The sequence below is a fragment of the Ictidomys tridecemlineatus genome, unplaced genomic scaffold, assembly GCF_052094955.1.
Source record: "Ictidomys tridecemlineatus isolate mIctTri1 unplaced genomic scaffold, mIctTri1.hap1 Scaffold_197, whole genome shotgun sequence".
In the NCBI taxonomy this organism is placed as follows: Eukaryota; Metazoa; Chordata; class Mammalia; order Rodentia; family Sciuridae; genus Ictidomys; species Ictidomys tridecemlineatus.
In genome coordinates this window covers 117813-138289 of record NW_027521692.1, presented here as the reverse complement: position 1 = coordinate 138289, position 20477 = coordinate 117813, and the positions used below count along the sequence as shown (strand labels likewise).

Here is a 20477-nt window from a genome sequence, read left to right as displayed (position 1 = left end):
AATATGTCAAGTGGTTTTCTTACAACACAGAATTCCACAACTATATATAAAATGTTTTTGTTTGAATGATATATAGTAAAGACTGTTCACACACACACACAAAAAAAAAAAACACTAAAATGCCTGCAGATGATGGAGACACCTTTGAAATTCTCCATTCCAACGACCATTAATCTAATTTTCTTCTTCTTCTTCTTGAATTCATATCTCTTCAAAAAGGATAGTTTCTCATTGAGTCTCTGAAATGCAGTGTAGCTGTTCTCCCTCATTGTTAATTTCTTGCTTATTAAACTTTTCCAAGAATTAATCTAATTAACATTGAGTTTACTTTTTAAGACTTGTATTGTTTCACAAGAAAAAGACATAAAAGGCCTTTGATGTTCCGCTCAGCCCCGCGCCCTTACCCGGCGCCCACAGCCCGCCCAGGCGGAGTCAGCCCGCGCTCCGCCCGTCGCGATCCGGGCTCGGAGGTCCAGACTCCGGGCTCGCCACCTCCCGGGCCGGCTCCGCGCCCCGCACTCTCCGCGCCCCGCGCTCCCTGCGCCCAGGCGGGCGGAGGGCACCATGCCGCAGCTGGACTCCGGCGGGGGCGGCGCGGGCGGCGGCGACGACCTAGGAGCGCCCGACGAGCTGCTGGCCTTCCAGGACTAGGGCGAGGAGCAGGACAAGAGTCGCGACAGCGCCGCGGGCCCTGAGCGCGACCTGGCAGAACTCAAGTCGTCGCTCGTGAATGAGTCAGAGGGCGCGGCCGAAGGCTCTGGGATCCCGGGTACCGGCGCCAGAGCACGCAGCGAGGCCGAGGTCGGGGCCGAGGCTCTGGGACGGGAGCACACTTCGCAGAGACTTTTCCCGGACAAACTTCCAGAGTCTCTGGAGGACGGCCTGAAGGCCCCAGAGTGCTCCAGCGGCATGTACAAAGAGACTGTCTACTCCGCCTTCAATCTGCTCATGCACTACCCACCCGCCTCAGGAGCAGGGCAGCATCCCCAGCCGCAGCCTCCACTGAACAAGGCCAATCAGCCAACTCACAGTGTCCCCCAACTGTCTCCTCTCTACGAACATTTCAGCAGCCCACACCCCACACCTGCACCTTCGGACATCAACCAGAAACAAGGAGTTCACAGGCCTCTGCAGACCCCTGACCTCTCTGGCTTCTACTCTCTGACCTCAAGCAGCATGGGACAGCTCCCTCATACTGTGAGCTGGTTTACCCACCCATCCTTGATGCTGGGCTCTGGTGTCCCTGGTCACCCAGCAGCCATCCCCCACCCGGCCATTGTGCCCACCTCAGGGAAGCAGGAGCTGCAGCCCTATGACCGCAGCTTGAAGACACAAGCAGAATCCAAGGCAGAGAAGGAGGCTAAGAAGCCAACCATTAAGAAGCCCCTCAACGCGTTCATGCTGTACATGAAAGAGATGAGAGCCAAGGTCATTGCAGAGTGCACACTCAAGGAGAGCGCCGCCATTAACCAGATTCTAGGTCGCAGGTGGCATGCACTGTCAAGGGAAGAACAGGCCAAGTATTATGAATTGGCCCGTAAAGAGAGGCAGCTGCACATGCAACTATACCCAGGCTGGTCAGCGCAGGACAACTACGGGAAAAAGAAGAGGTGGTCAAGGGAAAAGCATCAAGAATCTACCACAGGAGGAAAAAGAAATGCATTCGGTACTTACCCGGAGAAGGCCGCTGCCCCAGCCCCGTTCCTTCCGATGACAGTGCTCTAGGCTGCCCTAGGTCCCAAGCTCCCCAAGACTCACCCTCATACCTTCTGCCCCTCTTCCCCACAGAACTGCTTGCTAGCCCAGTGGAGTCGGCACCAACATCCCCACGTCTCTCCACTATTCTCAGTCTCCCTGCCCCTGGACCACCACAGGCCCCTCACAGCACCCTGCAGAACACACAAGTACAGCAACAGGAATCTCAGAGGCAGGCGGCCTAGCATGCACAGGACTCCTGGCCTCCTCCAGAGGCCTAACCCTTTAGAGAAAGCAGAAGCCCTAGTCATATGGAAACTGGCCAGCAGCCCTCCCAATGCTCCATGTAGGGTCCATGCCCTGAAGATTTCAGAGGCTGAAAAACTTCTGCCTGAACGTGAGGCCATCAATTCAAACTTCTGAAGTGGTGGGACCATATTAATGCCAGTGTGTCGTCTCATTAAGGGAATCCTGATGCCTGTGGCAGCCTACATTGTGGTGTCCCCCACCCTGCTCCAAACCATGTGCTTTACTAGCCAGATACCCTTGTCTCCCTTGCTTTTCTGCTATAGGTCACAGAAGGGCAGGACTAAGCTCAGCTACATTCTCTACAGAAATGCCTCATCTGTCCTCTGCCACACCCTTCCCACACCAGACACTTCCATGGATCAAGAATAACCTGTTTGATATTATCAAACAACATCTGAGCATGATCACAACCACAAAGCTCAAGATGACTATGCTTCTCCAAAGGGAATGGAGGAGCTGTTTACAGAAAACCAGCTGCTCTTCATAAGCTGGACCAGAGGAAGCCTCTTAGTATATTCTCAGGAGCTTAGAAGAGGAGGAGGGAATAGAATAGGTTTAGGCCTAACAACTTATCAGGCAAATTCGGGTTCCTGAGCAACTTAAGAAACCCTGACACCAAAGCTCAGGCACCAGATGATGCAGGCAAACAGTTCAAAGAAGTCATGGCCCAAATCTAGTGTGTATCCCTCTCTATTCAGTCTTTTTCACAGTTCCATTTCCAGCTCATTCATGTCACTTGAGCCAGCTCTTAGGCAATTTGAGAGAGTAAACCCAAAACCTCCTCCAATAGCCAGAGCTTGCCTTCTAGCATTCAGATCAGGCCAGCGTGTTTTTTTCCCTTTGGGGCTGAAGGAAAGAGGACTGTTAAAACTAAAGGAACCCAGAAACCTCTAGTGGTGGACATAAGTTTTCACCACAGCCTACTTTAATCAATTTTTGAGCCAAGCTTCAACCCTGAGCCTTGAGAAACAAGTCTTTTATTTTAATTTAACTTTTTTTTCCTTTTGCCTTCTCCTCATTGTACATAGCCTGAATCCAAAGAAAAAGGGCTGTCTGTGTACTCGTATACACCCTTACAAAAAGCCTTTAGTTACATACTTTAGCCACTGGTTTCTCAGAATCCAAAGATCACCTATTCTTGTGTAGTGTTGCAAAAAGTCTTGAGAAAAAAGGACCAATGTAGTGTTCAAAATATTTTTGTATTGTTAATGCATCATCAAAGAAAAACTTTTTTTTTAAACATGAGAATAAAGATACTTTTTACTGGGAAAAAAAAAAGAAAAAGACATAAAATTATTTGAGGAAAAAATGCAGGCATTTCTTGTTTTTTACCTGGTGCATTTTTACTCTGTTTGCCACAATAGTGATTTAATTTACACTGAACAAACACAACTCTCTCCAATACAGTTTCATTTAATGCAGCTAAATTTGTATTTGGCAACAATGTACTATATTTAAGATAGACACATTAGTTAAAAAAGCACATAAACAAAGAATTTCTTTTTGATATTCTATGAACTCAACATTAGAGATTTTAGGAAGATTTGCCAGAGGAATTCCAGAAGTTATAAGTCATTATTTATTTAATTGCTCTTCCAGGGAATGTTTGAAACTTTTCATGATTCTATATCTCATGTAGATGTTTGCCTTAAATGTTGATTGAATGAAGAATTAAATAGTCAATATGTTAGAAATTAAAAACATAACTAAACTTTTAACTTTAGCAATTCCTGGTCTGTTGACTAAAGATATGTGGATGTTCTTTGATGCACAACATCTTTAATAAGCTTTAGAATATATATGTTTTTGAAGATTGTAACTTCATATATATTATGTGAAGAGTTGAAATAAAGCAACTAACTATTCAAGCCAGATTAAGAGTACCAGGAAACATATTATTGGTGTAATAAATGGTGCTTTGTGCATGCAAATTTAGGAAATAGAATTTACAGGCATAAAATAGAATTTGTAACAATGGCAACAGAAGCCAAACAACCAAGATATAGTCACATGATGTGGTTCCTTAAAGAGCATTAGCTCAGCAGTCAGGAAGTCTTCATTTTATTTTTCTTATTGTCATGTTTATTCTTAATTTGTTATCTTTCATAAACTGAATGTCTAATTATAAATGTGTGAAACAAATATAAAAGCAACATTTTTGTTTTGGAAATAAGATACTAAAGTGGTTGCTTTAGTCACAAAGTTCATATACAGGCAATTATGACTACCCATTTAATGCCTGTAATAATTATTTCTTTCCAATAGCATAATTTTTTTGTTCCCTCAAATGGTGACATTCTTGAGTAATTTTATAAGTACAAAAATTATTTTAAAAAGTAAATGTTCTCCAGGAATGCCATTCATTCTCTCATAAAAACTGGAGAGAATTCTAACTGCAAGTTAAAAGAAAGAAGGATGGACAGACTCAGTCATTTTCATTATAATCCTTTATATCCAGTCCCAGAATATAATTTGGAGTCCAAAATAAACAGTGAGGGCAGGGACCACATTTATCTTTCACTGATCAAGTTACCAGCCCCCAATAAGATTTCAGTTAATAGAGTTTGAGTAAGTGAAAGAACAAAACTAAATCCAAGTAAATGAAACATGATAAAAACCATTTGTGCCTTTAACATAGAAGAACAAAGGCTTCCTACCAAGCATTTTTCTCTTGAAATTTCCTATTACAAAATAGTATAAATTTCTTCAGAAATCTAAGCAATTTTTTATTAATGTGTTGTCCATGAATTTAGAAAAGCTTGTGATTTTCAGAATTAGGATGATTTTCTCCACCAATAAGAAGAGGAGGAATTGATACAGTAAGTTATAATGTCTTGATCCAAAAATATTGGATGACACCAGGCAAGTATCGGTCCTAACATGCAAAAGAGTGCAGGTCCTGAGCAAACCCACACTCAGACAATCAGAACAGTTATTTTTCATGTACTCAGAAGATGTCTTATCACTCACGGCCTATCTTCTGTTTAGCTGTGGTTTTTAATTAACAGAAGGACAAATGAAAGGCTATGGGGTGGGATGGCCAAGTTTTGCAGAACACTCTGGAGATGATGCACCTGCCTGTACTATTTAGCCCAGGGACGCCCAAATTTGGGTTGACACATTTTGAAGTCTGTGATAAACGTTTGCAAAATTAAACAATATTGACAGTGAAATGAGCTTTTTATTAAAGTATTTTTTCAACTTTAAAATCTCATTTTAAACAGAAGTTTTTAAATAGAATATTATTGAATAGTAAATTTTGCTGTTTCCAAGCTCAAATAATTTTAAACTTTAGATAATTGGTAACAGAAACACATTCTGAGATTTCATTAAAAAGAAGAAAATAGAAAACATTGCAAGTGCAAGAAGAAAACATTAGATTAAAGGAACAAATTTCAGTGTCTCTATTTACAACTTCCATTCATTGATGAAGACAGAGAGTCTAGGAGTACTATGAACGGCGTTCCTTCCTTTTTTATTCATCCTTTGTAAGAATCCAGCTACCTTTGATACTTCTGTGAAAAATGGCATTCAATTATACCAAAGGAAAAAGAAAAGAAAAAAAATGAAAGGATGCCTTTTTTATTAAAGAATGAAAATGGCCTTGGTTCTCAAAGGCTCTTTTTTTTCATTAATTTATTCGGACCTGATCAAGTTATGATGGAAAGTCTTACAATTTATTGTATAATTTGTGCACAAATGCAAGAAAAGAAAAGCAAAACAACACTTACTCCAAAATAAACTCACTCTACTTAGGCAAATTGCTATTACCAAGTTATGTTGAATTTTAAACAATAACTGATGTGCCTGAATTCATTTTTAAAAGAGCTAAACATATGTTAAACTTTTCTACGAGTATAATTTAATTATTAAGAGATCTACTTCAAAGTTCAGAGATGCATGAAAACTAATATATTTACTTTCATAGAAGTCTTTTTAAGAGAGGGAGCTTGATACTTCTTCAAAATAGTTAAGCCAGGTTTCCTATGAAAGTGGTGAATTGAAGTTTTTACCCCAAGATTATTTACTGTAAAATTATTATGTAATTAAATTAATTTATCATGTAAAAGAATAAAGTATAATTTCACATAATTTCTCTTGGTAAGTAAATAAGCAAATAAAAATACATAAAACATACCTCAAATCACCAGGGTATTGGGGGACTATAGCAGAATCATGATACCTTTGAGCTAATGTCATTACCATATTCTCTCAGGCTTTAAAATAACAATTTTCCTTACACATTTACCATACATTCACACACATATACACACACAATAGGTGCATACACTCACATAAATACACACACATGCATAGACTTTAACCCTTTTGCTTTACATTTAGACATTTACAGCTAAAACACACCACTATGTTCCCTATATGACTAAATAAAACTTTAAAAACTCTCCTTTTGGGAATTGTTAATTTTTTATATCATTGAAAAATTTATTTACTGCCTCCAATCAATTCTGTAGGAGAATCAAATGAGTATAAAGTAGTCTTGAAGATTTAAAAGACTGCAAACAAGTTTGTAAGAAACACTACATCCTGAATAGGAAAGATAAATATATGTAATAATGAAAATGATACACTTAGGCAAGGGAATTTGGAAAAAGTTGTAACAACAGAGAAAATAGACATTTAAACTCTGAACTGGACCCTAGTATTTAGATTTTTCTTTTCAAAGTTACTCATATGTTAAATAAGGATAGTAGTAACTACCTTCTTGGTCATTGTGGAGATGATCAGGCATGTTAAATGACTAGCTCTGGAACAAGTATATTTATTAGAATTAGCAAATAAATGTTTGTTATTATTAATGGTACTTGATGACATTAATAGTTATAATCATACTTGGTTGTGATCTTCTTCTCCAGCATTCCCCTCACACTGAAGCTTACTTTACACTTCTCTTATGATCCTTTTCATCTATCTGATTATTAATATTCTGCTACTAGTTGTTGAACTGTGTGGGGTCAAGTATTATGATGAGCTGATATGTGCATCCTACAAAGCAAGGTCTCTCCAACTACAATCTGGTTACCATGATTTTATTGTTTTATTTTCATTAATTTATTTTAACTGATACATAAAAACATGAAAATTACACAGATTTTGGAGGCTATCATGTAATATTTTTGTATATGTAAATATAACTTACTTATTTATCTACTTAACATACTGGGGATTGAACCCCAGAGACACACTAACACTGAGCTACTTCCCTACCATCTATTCCCCCCCCCCTTTTTTTAAAGACTGTCTCACTAACTTTTTGAGGCTGATCTTGAATTTAGGATCCTCCTGTCTCAGCCTTCTGAGCAGCGGGGATTACAGTTGTGTGCTATTGCACTCAGCTACATGTAAATACTCTCAATAGTTCTGGATGGAGTTCCAAGGTTTTGCACTTTAACAATGATTCTGGTTCCTCTCATCATGCTTATAGTACAAAGGTGCTACTGTACTTACCACATTGCAAGATAGTTTATATTTCTTGAATTAAAATTACAACATCAAACACATGATTTAAATTGTAAACTTAATGTTTGAAACAACCATTTTTCAAAGATGTTCAGAGGGAGAAACTACAGAAAACTTTATAGGAAGAGAGTTTTCTCAAGTTCTAAAAATTATAAAAACAAAAATGGTCAGGATAGAAAGAAAACAAATTTAGACTTGTAGAAGACTTTGAGCTAAATTATGGATGGAGTAGAATGGAAGGAATGTTCATGCATTAGTGCAGCCTACATGCTTTTTTGAAACATAAGCTTTAGATTAGATTAAAAATAAGTTAAAAAATATTGGTTGATATAAATGTTTTTCTGAAAATGAACAAACGTACAAAGTTTTTAAGTAGAGTCTGTGAAACTATCATGATGTTTTTAGGACAGCTATTCCTTACAACCATATAAGGTAGTTAAGAGTAAAGAGAAATGTGGAAGACAGGTGCTTCAATAAGGTCTTAGCTTCAGCTTCTATCTGTATATTCAGTGAGATTGCCAGAATTTAAATGTAAGATATCCTTGCACATGCTTCCTATTGCTATGTTAAATCTCATGCTAACCCAAAGACAATTAAACAAGAGTATTTGTATATTTTAGCCTCAAAATAAACTTGTTTATGGTTCCTTCTGCCAATTAAACATGTTAATATGATGCATTTTTCCTGATTTCAAGCATCTCCAAATTTTTGAGGTCTCTTACAACTTTCCTAACTGCATTCTATTGGGAGACTCATATTTAGCAAATTTCACACTGTTATTTTCTCAAATAATAAAATTTCAATGAAACGCTTAAAGCATGAAAATATTAACAACCCATGGATGGGTGTAAAAAGTAATCCAATTGCTTACCTTCTGCAACAAAGTGAAAAAATAGAATGCAGCATTGCCTGCTATATTTAATAACAGAGAAAACAGTCATGTTTGTGGAAAGGAGTTTTGATTGTATTGTAAAATAATTGACAAGTTTTGACCATAAATTCTTAAAGTTTATAGCTGAAAAAAAACCACTCACTAATATATATTTCAGTGTATCTAATTGCAGTTTTTCCTATTATGTGATTCATTTCTAGGGAGAAATAAAATGAGACTTGTCCCATATTATTTAGTAGTAACATCTAACTATAGGATATAGCTGGCATAAAATAATCGAAGCATAACTCTCACTAGTGATGTCTAAGATCAAGTGATTTAGTGTACTGCATTGCTTAGAACCAATGAAGTAAAGTAAGTAATTGGCAGAAAAAGCTTTTAAAAAATAGTGAAATGGCAAAGCAAGGCAGCTACCATTAACAACAACAACAACAGAAAGTAATGACCTTATTATAGACATTGTATGCCGTCTCCACTCTAATATTCACAACTCTGGATTCATTTGCCAGATTTGTAATAATGTTTTCTTCTACCACATAAATTTTATCTTTAATTCAAGTGTAAAATAAGAACACTGTTTAATATTGTTTAGATCTTTATTACAGGTTTTACACTTAAGTTACAGTGTTTCATATGCCCATGTGCAGTATCGATTAATACAGTTGCTTTCCTGCCCCTTCTTTTCTAATCTGAGATATAGTAATTCATTTACATATAAAAGTCTGAAGGTAAGCATCCATTAATTCATACTATGTATGTGGTAGAAAAGATTATTTTACATGTGGAAAACTCAATAGAAATAACAGAGAATTCAAAAGATCATTGTTATAAGTCCTTTTAGAAATAGATCTCAGTTTTTTGAACTGTGAGATCTAATTTAAAAATTCATGAGAATAACTTTCCTGTGAGAAGGCTTAGGGAATTATGAATGACAGATAAAATCAAAATAAAAATAAGAAACTCAAAAATCTGGAATTCATTCATTATGTTGGTTTTATAGTTTATTATCACTGATTCAGATAAATCTTGGACATTTTTCTTCAGTTCACAAACTGAAAAGAGGAAGTGTTAAACTACCTGTGTAAAATTGTTTTGGAACCATGTAATTGTAATTAGATAGGTCAGGATATATGAAAATGCAATCATATGCAGTAAATTTAGAGTGGGACCTGCTGGAACTGCAAGGGGCGGTACTCCTCACTTCAGACAGACAGAAGCCTCCGCCAGGGCCCAGGCACAGCCGGACTCCCTGGACTCCAATCCTCAGCCGCCCACTTCAGAAACCTGCCGGATACTTCCCTGAAGGGCTGTCCCTCTTCCACAGCTCAGGCAGTAGCGCTGTATCCGTGACTCCTGAAAGCTTTACTTTCCCAGGGTAATTTGCATTCCACAGGTAAGGGAGTCCAACCAGCAGAGCGAACCAGGTTAGGGAAGAACATGGTCCATTCATTTGGAAAATAACTCGGAGCATCCACTTCATGCTGAGCACCATAGGACTCCTAAGTGTGACTCAGACAGACCCTAGTTCTCAAGGACCATGTCTAAGCTGTGAGCAGCCAGCGTTAGAGAAACCAAGGAGAGAGTAAGAGAACCCAGCTTCTTCCCATCACCCTTGCCCACCTGCAGCTGACCCTGACCCCAGTGTCTAGCTGGTGCAGAGGGCCATTGGAGCCTTGCTAAGTCTGTCCTGCAGATCGCCTGGCATTCAGCTCATGCCCACAGTTTCAAGTGAGCTGGCCAGTACAAGTTCTCCAAGGAACAGGGAAGGCTACGGTGTCCTCACTCCCTAATGCAAATGCCACCTGCTGCCCGTAGAACTCAAGCCTCAGGGGCTCAGAGCAGACGCAGAGTGTCTGGGCATGCTGGAGTCCGCTGAGCAGCTGCTGGTGGAGGACCTGTACAACCGTGTCAGGGAGAAGATGGATGACACCAGCCTCTACAACACCCACTGTGTGCTGGACCAGCAGCAGGCCCTGGTCCAGGACCACCAGGAGGCCCCTCGGAACGAGGTGGATGAGGTCTGGCCCCATGTCTTCATAGCTGAGAAGTGAGTGTGTCCATGGTGGTGGTGGTGACCTTTGTCTCCCCTCTGTTAGTGCCTGGGAGAGGTGACATTCCTTCAGCTTCCGCCCACGGCCCTCGCAGCTCCAGCCCCCGAGGCTGGCTAACCATTTGCCCTTCCCTGGCCTGGCCTGGGGAGACACTCCCCAAACCCTCAAACAGATGCCCAGGCTCCCTGATCTAGCCTTGCCTCATGGATGCCTCCTCTGGGCTTCCTTTCCTGACACAGACTCCTGACACCATGTCCACCATCCCTGGACACCCATAACAGCCATTGGACAGAACGGCAGGAGCCGTCCACAGTGCTGGTCTGCACGCGTGCTCACCAACACACGAAAGTGTGTGCCACACAGTGGGCGGGAAACCGGGTTACAAAAGAATACTGAATGCTCACAGATAGGTAGAGGGGTGTGTGTATGTGTGTGTGTGTGTGTGTGTGTGTGTGTGTGCTCACACGTGCACTTTTCCATCAACAAGTTAGCAGGAGGAGTCTCTGGGAAGTGGTTTTACAAGTGGCTTTAGTTTCCTGTCTAGGTTTGTTATGAATTTTACAAGTTCTCAAGACATTTATTGTCTTTGTGATCAGAAAAAATGTTATTTTTTAAAAGTTTATGAATGGTTTCCAGAACAAAAACAAAGACAACTTCCACATTCCACATATTATCCCTCCAAGCCTTACCAGTGCATAATTGGTACCAGCAGGTTAATATAAAAAACTGATTTTGGCTGATCCACTGCCTGCTGAATGGATGTGCTCCCAATGTAATTACCCAGGTGTCCACAAGCACAGAGGGACCCGGGCCCAGGCGGGCAGTAGGAGATAGCTGGGGACATGAGGTCTGAAACTCCTTCCTGTTGTGATGGGTGCCTGGGGACTGTTCCCTTGGGCAGGGACCAAATCCTGTGTTTTCACCACCAGAAGCACTTGACCTGTGGCCCCAGGCATCTCCAGCCGCCCCAGCTCACTGTCCTGCTCCTTCCTAGGCAGGCCTGTGCTCAGGGCTCTCAAATTGAGCCCTTCAAACTCAGTTGCAGCACAAAGAGCTCAGAAACACTGGTTCTTGTTCCATCTTTTTCTTCTTTCATGGTCTTGGGCAGTTATTCATTTTTAGAATCTTTGAATGGAGTTAAAATTGTTGCCTTTGAGTTTACTGTAAGGGGAAAACGAGATGATGCATATGAGGGGATTTGGGCAATACAGTGTGTGTCATCCGTGCACAACACACCTAATGTCTTGTCTGCCAGCTTTGTGCTTGGGTGAGTGTGCATTCCCAAGGTATGGGATTTGCAACTAGAGAACCCTGGACCACCCTAAAGATTCCTTGCACCCCAATCTCATTCCCCCCATCCTGCCCATCCAGCTCCGTCTCTTCTCTCTCTCGTGCAGCAGTCAAGTCAGGCCCCTTTAAACACAGGTGTCCACAGTGCGCCCCAGTGCCAAATGCCAATGTCTCGGCTTGGGACAAGATCATGAGCCACCACACAGCTTTGTAGGTTCAAACAGCAATTCTTTATTTCCGATCTCACACCAGCGTCCACACACACTCAGGGGAAATTCTCTTTTTCTCCCCCACAATACATGTCCTAAATACTTTTTCTCCACTAGAACTCAGCGGGAACTCAGGCAGCAGGCACGCCCTACTCCCAGCAGCAATAATCTTTAACCTCCCACTTCCCTAAAACTCCTTTTGTCTTAAACCGGAAACACCCTAAGGAGCGGGATACTTCCTCAAACCTTATCAGCTCTAAACCCGGATCCGCCTTGGTCCTTGAGCAAGGTCACCTTGCATGCAATGTCAACAGCGAAATGCATTTAACATGGGGTACACTGGCAAGGAAATTTTGAAGCGTCATTCCTACTTGACAATGGCCCTCAGCACCCCATACCTCCTGGGGAGAGGAGGAGGCACCCTGCTGGGTCTCCAGGCCCAGAGGCAGGCTCCCATCATGGTGGTCAACCTGCCCGGCTCTCCCTTCAGGAGCGCGGCTGTGAACAAGGGGCAACTGAAGAGGCTGGGCATCACCCACATCCTGAATGCTGCCCACGGCACCAGTGTCTACACTGGCCCTGAATTCTACACTGGGCTGGAGATCCAGTACCTGGGCGTGGAGGTGGACGACTTCCCCGAGGTGGACATCACCCAGCACTTCCGGAAGGCTGAGGAGTTCCTCGATGAGGCCCTGCTGACCTACAGAGGTGAGGGGCTCTGCTGCTCGGGCTGTGGACTCTCCCTGGGTAGAAACAAAGGGGGTGTCACGGTTATCTGAGGGGATCTGACAACACGGTTGTTCTCTAGGAAGTGGAGAAAGAATAGGATGATCACTGACCCCACAAGCAATCCCGGGGGCCTCTCGTGTGTGGGTGCTTGGTGGCACCCAGGCAACAGATGGACACACTTAAGCTGGCCAAGGAGAGATGACAGGGAGGGCGGGAGGTGTGGGGTGGTGACAAGCGCAAGGCAGGGACTGTCCTGCGATGGCTCCCAGGGCTGACTGGCTCCTGGGAGAGGCCATCTGGGAGGTCCTTCTGAGTCCCTGGTCCCCAGGGGAAGTGATCTGAGAGTAGCCACAGTAGAGCCTGGAGGACAGGCTGGAGCCAGGACAGTGGCCACAGAACGGCACCCAGAGGACAGGGTCTCAGTCCAGGATTCGTTCGGCTTTTTCCACCTGGACTGGGCTGTTTCCCTGTCCCGGGGAGCTCCAATTTTCTTCAACACAGAACAAAGATCAAAACATCTGATTCTAAAGTTGTCATGAGGGGCTGGGCTGGGCCTCAGAGGGAGAGCACTCGCCTAGCATGTTCGAGGCCCTAAAATAAAGATGCTGTGTCCAGATAAAAAATAAATACTAAAAAAAAATTTAAAAAAATAAAGTTGCCATGAGGGATAAAAATCTTTAATGCATATTAGGGTTTATTTAGCACAACACCCAGCTCTTGGTGAATGCCTGAACGTCATGCCATTATTGTAATAAACCATGTGGCATTCCTGGGAAGGGCATTTCCTGTCATCACCAACATCAGAGATAGGTCACATCTAATGGGACATGCACACACGTCACGTGTGTGTGTCATAAATACACACATGCACACACACGTAATGCTTAAAATTCTCCTACTTTAAAAAACATGAGCCTTTGGACACATTGGGGTTGCTGGCATCTGTCCAGGGTCTGTGGGAGGGGACCTGTTCCTTCCACTAGACCTGAGAGCAAGGCCAACCTCCCTGTGGAGAGGGAGCCCAGAGCGTCAGACACAGGGTGGGTGGCAGGTACCCACAGCATCCAGAGCAAAAGAGTCTTCAACTCATTTTGGGGGCCACTGAGGCACCACGAGAGCCTGTGGGGAGGCGGAGGGAGGATGTTGCATTGGGTGCAGGAGCTGCGGCTCCAGGAGGAAGCTCCTTGCTGTGTCTATGAGGGGCCAGCCCACATTGAACACCCACGTTGGTGTCAGCAGGCGTGCACCCAGTCTGCTGGTGAGGTGACCTCTCCTGCCAGGTTTCTGTTCTTACGACTAAAAGGCTCAGGGGTCACTCCAGTTGCACTGGGCTGACTGGGCTGTGCAAGAGACAAGAGACCCAAACACCTTTTTCTTTGGGGTCGCGGTGACAGCTCCTCTGAACTTAAGGGTCCACAGGAAGAGAGAGAGTGAGAGCATGCGCTGACCCCTTTTATTGAGGAGAAGCTACTCAAATGAGGCAAGGGGTCAGGTTTCAGGGGGCTGAAATGATGTCCACTATTCATGATGTCCACTATCATCAGGTTGACTGACACCTGGGTAGGCCACACACCAAGGGCACAGTAAGAGAAGGGGACACACACAAGGCACTTCCATGGAATATTCTATCCTAAACAGGGCAAGGGGTTACATTACAAAGGAACAGGTGAGCATAGCTCCACCCATAGGGCTGTAGGAAGTCACACCCGTGCATGACACATTTCTGTGACTGAGCGCCTCAGCACTCAGCAGGGAGTGTGACTCAGTCACGTGCAAAGTTGGCCTCCCACAGTCTCCTGTCCCTCAAGCCTTGCTCTTGAGCGGGAGCAGAGGGCCATACCCTGACTCTGGCTGCTGCCTGTAGGGTAGGTCCCACTCGTGAACGTCCCTACCCTAGAGCCTTCTTCCTGTGGCTTCCTCTGCTCTTAGATGCTTGGACACTAGCTTCTGACAAGGAGGAGGGTGGAAAGGGACACCCCCGACCCCTCAGGACAGTGCTGTTATCCACATCTAACTGTCCTGGAAGCTGAGACCCACTGGCAGTCTGGTGACTTTGCCAGATGTAACAATCAAGATGCCCTTGGTTGCTGGTAACAGAAAACCACCCCAAAGCCTTCACAGCAGCAGAGGCCTTCAATAGGAGGCCACAGGAGGATCCAGAGACCACAGGAGTGTGGCACCGAGTGGCTAGGAGCAAGGACAGGCAGGGCACTTTTGGTCCCACCCTTACTCGCTTCCCTGGGTGGCAAACAAAGGCTTGGCATTAGCTGATCACCTGCCTCTGCCCATCGCCATGGGCTTCTACCCACCAGCAGTCCCTCAGGCCACCCTGGCTCCTCGGACGGACCCCAGGGTACAGTAGGCCCAGAGACACACGGAACCTGCAGCCTCGTCTGAGTGGGATCTGATGCCCTTATGAGGAGGACTGGGTGGTCACGTGCAGGAATGCGTTGGCAAGTCCTTGGTCCTGCCAGATGGCCCAGGGAGGGACCGTGGAGCCCTGGGCTGGAGTAAGAGGGGCAGTGGCCTGAACCCCTGAACTCTGCTGTCCTGTGTCCCTCAGTGGGTACCAGATATTGGCAACATACCCTGCAGCATCGCTGAGCCTCAGGGCCCATCTCATCTCTGACCCCTTGTGTGACAAAGGCATGGCCTTGGCTGGCAGGGAGACAGAATAAGGAGACTCGCCTCCCATCTCATCTAATCAGGGCTCTCAGCCGACGCTAAAGGTCCCCCAAGACTGTGGGCAGACAGACGGTGACGGCCAGGAAGTAGGTCTCCAGGAGTCTGGTCTGCACTATAAGCCAGCACTAGAGCGGTGGTGTAGACCCCAAGGCCATCCCGTTCAGGGCAGAGGGGAAGCACAAGGGAGGGGCAGATGACTGACGTGCTGAATAGCAGGGTCACGACTGGACTAGCCCCGCAGACTTACTAGCAGGTCACAGCTGCCGCAGTACTGGAAGGAATCTGTGAGATGCCATGAGATAAGGAAGACAGAATTGGAATTTTTTTTAAGTTTTATAGATTTCGGTTGATATAGAAGACGACTTGAGCATATTGTGTGACATGCCCACCCACACAGACCACAGGCCCGGGCACGTGGTGCTGTGGTTCAGGTTGGTCTGAGTGTCGCCCAGCACTTCCCATATTGGAATTTAATCATCCCATTGTGAGGTGTTAAGAGGGTGGGAACTTAATCAGAGTATGGTGTTCAGAGACCTTTGTGAAGGATGAGGTTTGGATGCAGGCATTAGGGTGGAGCCTCATGATTGAATCCTGGAAACGTTTGAAGAAGGGGGTAAGATGAAGGCAGACATATATGCATGCTCCCTGCCTCTTATCCTGTAAGGCTCTGCACTGCCTTGGGACTCTGCCAGCAGGAGGGCAATCACCAGATGAGGCTACTGAATGTCGCACTTACAGAACCATAAGCCCAAATAAACTATTTTCTTTGTAAAGTAGCCTGCCTCAGGTATTTCATTATAGTAATGGACAGCTGACTGGTACAGAATGCATGAACGAAGGCTATGTTCTTAGAGTCAGAGTGGTGAGGGTTCCACCTACTGTATGCCATTCAGTCAAACATGACATGTTTGGCTCCATCCTAGACCCAAACTCCTCAGTGACCAACTGATAAGTTTAACTCTTAACCTGGAGGAGAGTGTCTAGAATAGCATGGAAATATGAAAAAGAAAGTTTGAATATTGATTGAAAGACACATAATAGCCAGGAAAAAAAATCCTTAGTGAAGAATATGATAGTGATCCTCTCGAGGAATTTTGCACATAGGTTGTGATCATATGGACGTATTCATTCTTGAATGCAGAATGTCAGAATAGGAGCGCTGACTGCTGTTGCATTGTTATGCTTTGCCCTAGATAGGAAAGAACTGCCAAGACTCGAGTGATCCCACATGAAGGGAGCCATGTCCACCTGATTCTGTGAGCCAGTGAGCTCCAAATCGCAGGAAGTATCCTGCAGAGGCTGGTGGTGGCCACCCAGCATGAGGACACTGTACAGGGCAATCCCAAGCTCTGACTGACTGGGGGTGCTCTTCCACCCTGGGATCTGCTGTGATTTGGGGACTCAGGCGATGATGAACACCAGCTCCAAGCACTGGGTCCAGCACCCCGAACAGCACTTCAGAGAAGCAGGACCGGGCAGCCGCCATGGTGGCATCACGTCTCTGTGTGTTCTATTTGCAGGGAAAGTCCTGGTCAGCAGCGAAATGGGCATCAGCCAGTAGGCAGTGCTGGTGGCGCCTACCTGATGATCTTCCACAACATGGCCATCCTGGAGGCTGTGATGACCGTGAGCAGGAAGCAGGCCATCTATCCCAACGACGGCTTCCTGAAGCAGCTGCGGGAGCTCAACGAGCAGCTGATGGAGGAGAGAGAGGAGGACTGCACCCCAGAGAGAGCCAGCGAGAGCCAGGAGGCCCGGGGCACCCTTGGGGCGCGAGCGCAGCTGACTGTGGAGGAGGAGGACGAGGCCACCAGCCACCTCAGCGGCTGCTCCCTGGGGAAGGCCAGCCAGGCCTCCGAGCCCCTCATCCTCATTGACGAGGAGGAGGAGGAGAAGCTGTACGAGGAGTGGAAGAAGGGCCAGGGCCTCTCTGCGGGCAGCGAGGCCGGGGGTGGACAGTGTCCAGGGCCGGCCTCTTCGCGCCAGGCCAGCCAGGAGCAGGAGCAGGAGCTCAAGGACCAGGGCGTGGAGAGGATCATCCAGGAGTGGCAGAGCCGGAAAGAGAGGTACCACACCCAGGGCCACCAGTGGTGGGCCCTGGAGGAGGAGGACAAGGAGGTCGAGGAGGAGGAGGGCAAGTCCGCGCGGAGGCTCAGGAGGACGCGGAGCCAGAGCAGCGTCTCCAAGAGCGAGAGCATGCTCAGCCGGGAGGCGTGCTCCTGCTGCAGCTGGAGCTCGGTGGCCCCAGCCCAGGCACCTGGCGCCGCTCGGACTTGATGTCCACCGAGTGCACGTGGGACCTGTGGAACGAGAGGCTGCAGGACATCGAGAGGGAGGCCGTGCGGGAGTTCCGCTCCAGGAGCAGGAGAGAGGAGGAGGACGCGCGCTCAGAGGCCGGGAGCACGGTGCCTGAGGATGACCAGCAGAGCGTGTGCTCCGAGGCCAGCTCCTTTTACAACTTCTGCAGCAGGAACAAGGACAAGCTTACTGCCCTGGAGAGGTGGAAGATCAAGAGAATCCAGTTTGGATTTCACAAGAAAGACCTAGGGGCAGGAGAGGACAGTGGTGAGGTGCAGGGCCCGGAGGATACCCCCGGGTAGAGGAACCCCCCCCCCCATGTCAACCTGATGGCCTACCAGACCTGGAAGCTGAAGCACCAGAAGAAGGTGGGCAGCGAGAACAAGGAGGAGGTGATGGAGCTGGGCAAGGCGGAGGATGCCGTCCTGGCCAAAAAAAGACAGCGGAGGCTGGAGCTGCTGGAGAGGAGTCGGTGGACGCTGGAGGAGAGCCAGTCCATGGCCAGCTGGGAGGTGGATGGCTCCGTGGCTAGCGGGAGCATACCCTGTCCGCCTTCTGCTCTGCAGCCTGCTCTGTCAGTGCTAATGGGGACACAGGTCAGTACTGAGTGCCCAGAGCCACCACTCCCACCTGTCCCAGGCCGCCAGCAGCATTGGGGGATGCTCAGCCACCAACCCCAGCACTCCCCTGCCCAGCCTGCCAGTGAGGCCTGGAGACACCATTTCCATTGCCAGCATCCATACTGGATTGCCAGCGTGGTCAGTGAGACCCTGGCTCAGAAGCAGGGTGAAATGCTGCTGCTGTCTCGCTCACGGACGGTGGCAAGCATGAGGGTAGGGCCAGCCACCAGCTGCCTGGGGGATGGCCAAGTCTCCATGCTCAGTGGACAGAGCAGCTCCCTTCTGGGTGACTGCCTGCTGTGTCAGAGCCAGGCAAGGCCCAGCTCCAACTCCCAGTCCGTGCTGTCCTCCAGCACTTCACTGATCTCCAGGGCCAAAGGGGCTGGGAGCAGGGTGAGGGAGACCAGCAAGCCCATCTACAGCCTCTTTGCTGACAATGTGGACCTAAAGGAGCTCTGCCACAAGGAGAGGGAGATGCAGATGGAGCTGAGGGAGAAGATGTCCAAGTACAAAATGGAGAAGCTGGCCTCCGACAACAAACGCAGCTCCCTGTTCAAGAAGAAGAAGGTCAAGGAAGAGGATGATGGTGCCAGTGATAGGGATGGGGACACAGACAGTGCCATCAGGAGCTTCCGACTCTCTTCCCGCAGTAACTCCCAAAAGCCTGAAACAGACACCTCCTCCTCCCTGGTGGTCTCTGACCACTGTAGGAGAGGCAGCAGAGGAGATGGACAGCAGCATCAATAAGTGGCTCAGTGGCCTCAGGACCGAGGAAGACTCTCCTCCCCAGAGTGACTGGTCTGGCAGCTCCAGGGATAGGTACAGCAGATCTTCCCTGCACCGGGAAACCGAGTCCAAATCCTGCAGTTACAAGTTCTCCACATCCCGGTCAGAGGAGCAGGACGCCTCCTCCTACCACGACGCGGAAGGCAGCTCTGTGAGGAGTACTTCCTGTTTCTCCTCGTCCTCCACCAGGGAGGGCAGAGAGACCCACAAGTTCTCCAGGTCCACATTCAGTGAGACCTCCAGCTCCAGAGAGGAGATCCCGGAGCCCTACTCCTTCTGCCGGACCCCTGAGCCCTCCGAAGGGGAAGAGTCCCCAGAGCCATGGCGCCGGGACTGGGCTAGGCCCAGGGACTGGGAGGACGGGGAAGAGTCATCCAAGTTGGACTTCTCTGAGTTTGGAGCCAAGAGGAAATTCACCCAGAGCTTCATGAGGTCTGAAGAGGAAGGCGAGAAAGAGAGGACAGAAACAGAGAGGAGGGAAGGTTTGCCTCTGGGCAGAGGAGCCAGTATCGGAGAAGCACAGACAGAGAGGAAGAGGAGGAGATGGACGATGAAGCCATCATCGCTGCTTGGAGACACTGGCAAGAGGAGACCAGGACTAAGCTGAAGAGGAGGAGGGAGGACTGAACAGGGCCTGGGCCACCTGCCACTCAGCAGAGCACAGGGCTCAGGCACACCCTGCCACCACCCCTCAGGGGCCGAGGATGCAGAGAGGATCTCTCCAACAGGCAGAGTGGCAGTGCCCAAGTGGAACGACACCGGGGTGCAGGGTGGGAGGAGAGGAGCCATGCTGGGCCAGCTCGGGCCGTTTTCTGTCATCCAGGGCCCTCTGTGCTTTGGTGCTTATGTGTTCGATAGTGTGTGTCCTGGACTGGAGAGGAGAGCGTGAAAGGAATTGCAGTTTGTTGGAGACTCCAGTGTACATCCAGAAGGCCATAAGGCAGGACTTGCTTCTGTTCAAGTAGTTTCATAACAAGTCCCAGGAAATCTGTCAGCAATGCCCAGCTCTGTTTAATATCTTGGATCTCCATTAAATTGGTTTGTTGTGAAATCTTCCTTCTGCACCCTGGTCACTTTAGCTCTTTAGATGTTAGGGGAAACTCACTTCAGAAGTCATGGTGGGTTTTTATGGGCCAGCCTCACCTTGCTTCACAAAATCTGTGCCTCCAGGCAATGCCACCACCGTCTCATTGTTATATAATAAAGGAAGATGTGGTGCAGGATGGAGGGCAGCTGAGAGGCCATTTCAGGACCCACCCCCACCTCGCCTGGGAGCAACAGAAGGAACTAAAGAAAGAGTGAGGTTAATGTGTGAGCGGCAAGGTCTGGGGTACAGAGAGGGTCCCTTGGAATGACAGGAACACAAAACCAGCCGGAGGGAGACCAGAAAAGCCCAACAGTGCCAGGTGGAGGTGAGTTTTTATAAAACCTC

The 20477-nt window shown here is 46.9% G+C and overlaps 1 protein-coding gene and 1 pseudogene across 1 annotated transcript; both read left to right on the top strand.

Moving 5' to 3' along the window:
• Nucleotides 1–549: 549 nt before the first annotated feature.
• Nucleotides 550–2676, top strand: LOC144372943 (transcription factor 7-like). The gene is given in 2 exon segments (XM_078036143.1): nt 550–1639; nt 1642–2676. Coding segments are annotated over 2 exon segments (1374 nt in total). The 5' UTR covers nt 550–564; the 3' UTR covers nt 1941–2676.
• LOC144372945 (serine/threonine/tyrosine-interacting-like protein 2) lies at nt 1942–20096 on the top strand (annotated as a pseudogene).
• Nucleotides 20097–20477: the final 381 nt, after the last annotated feature.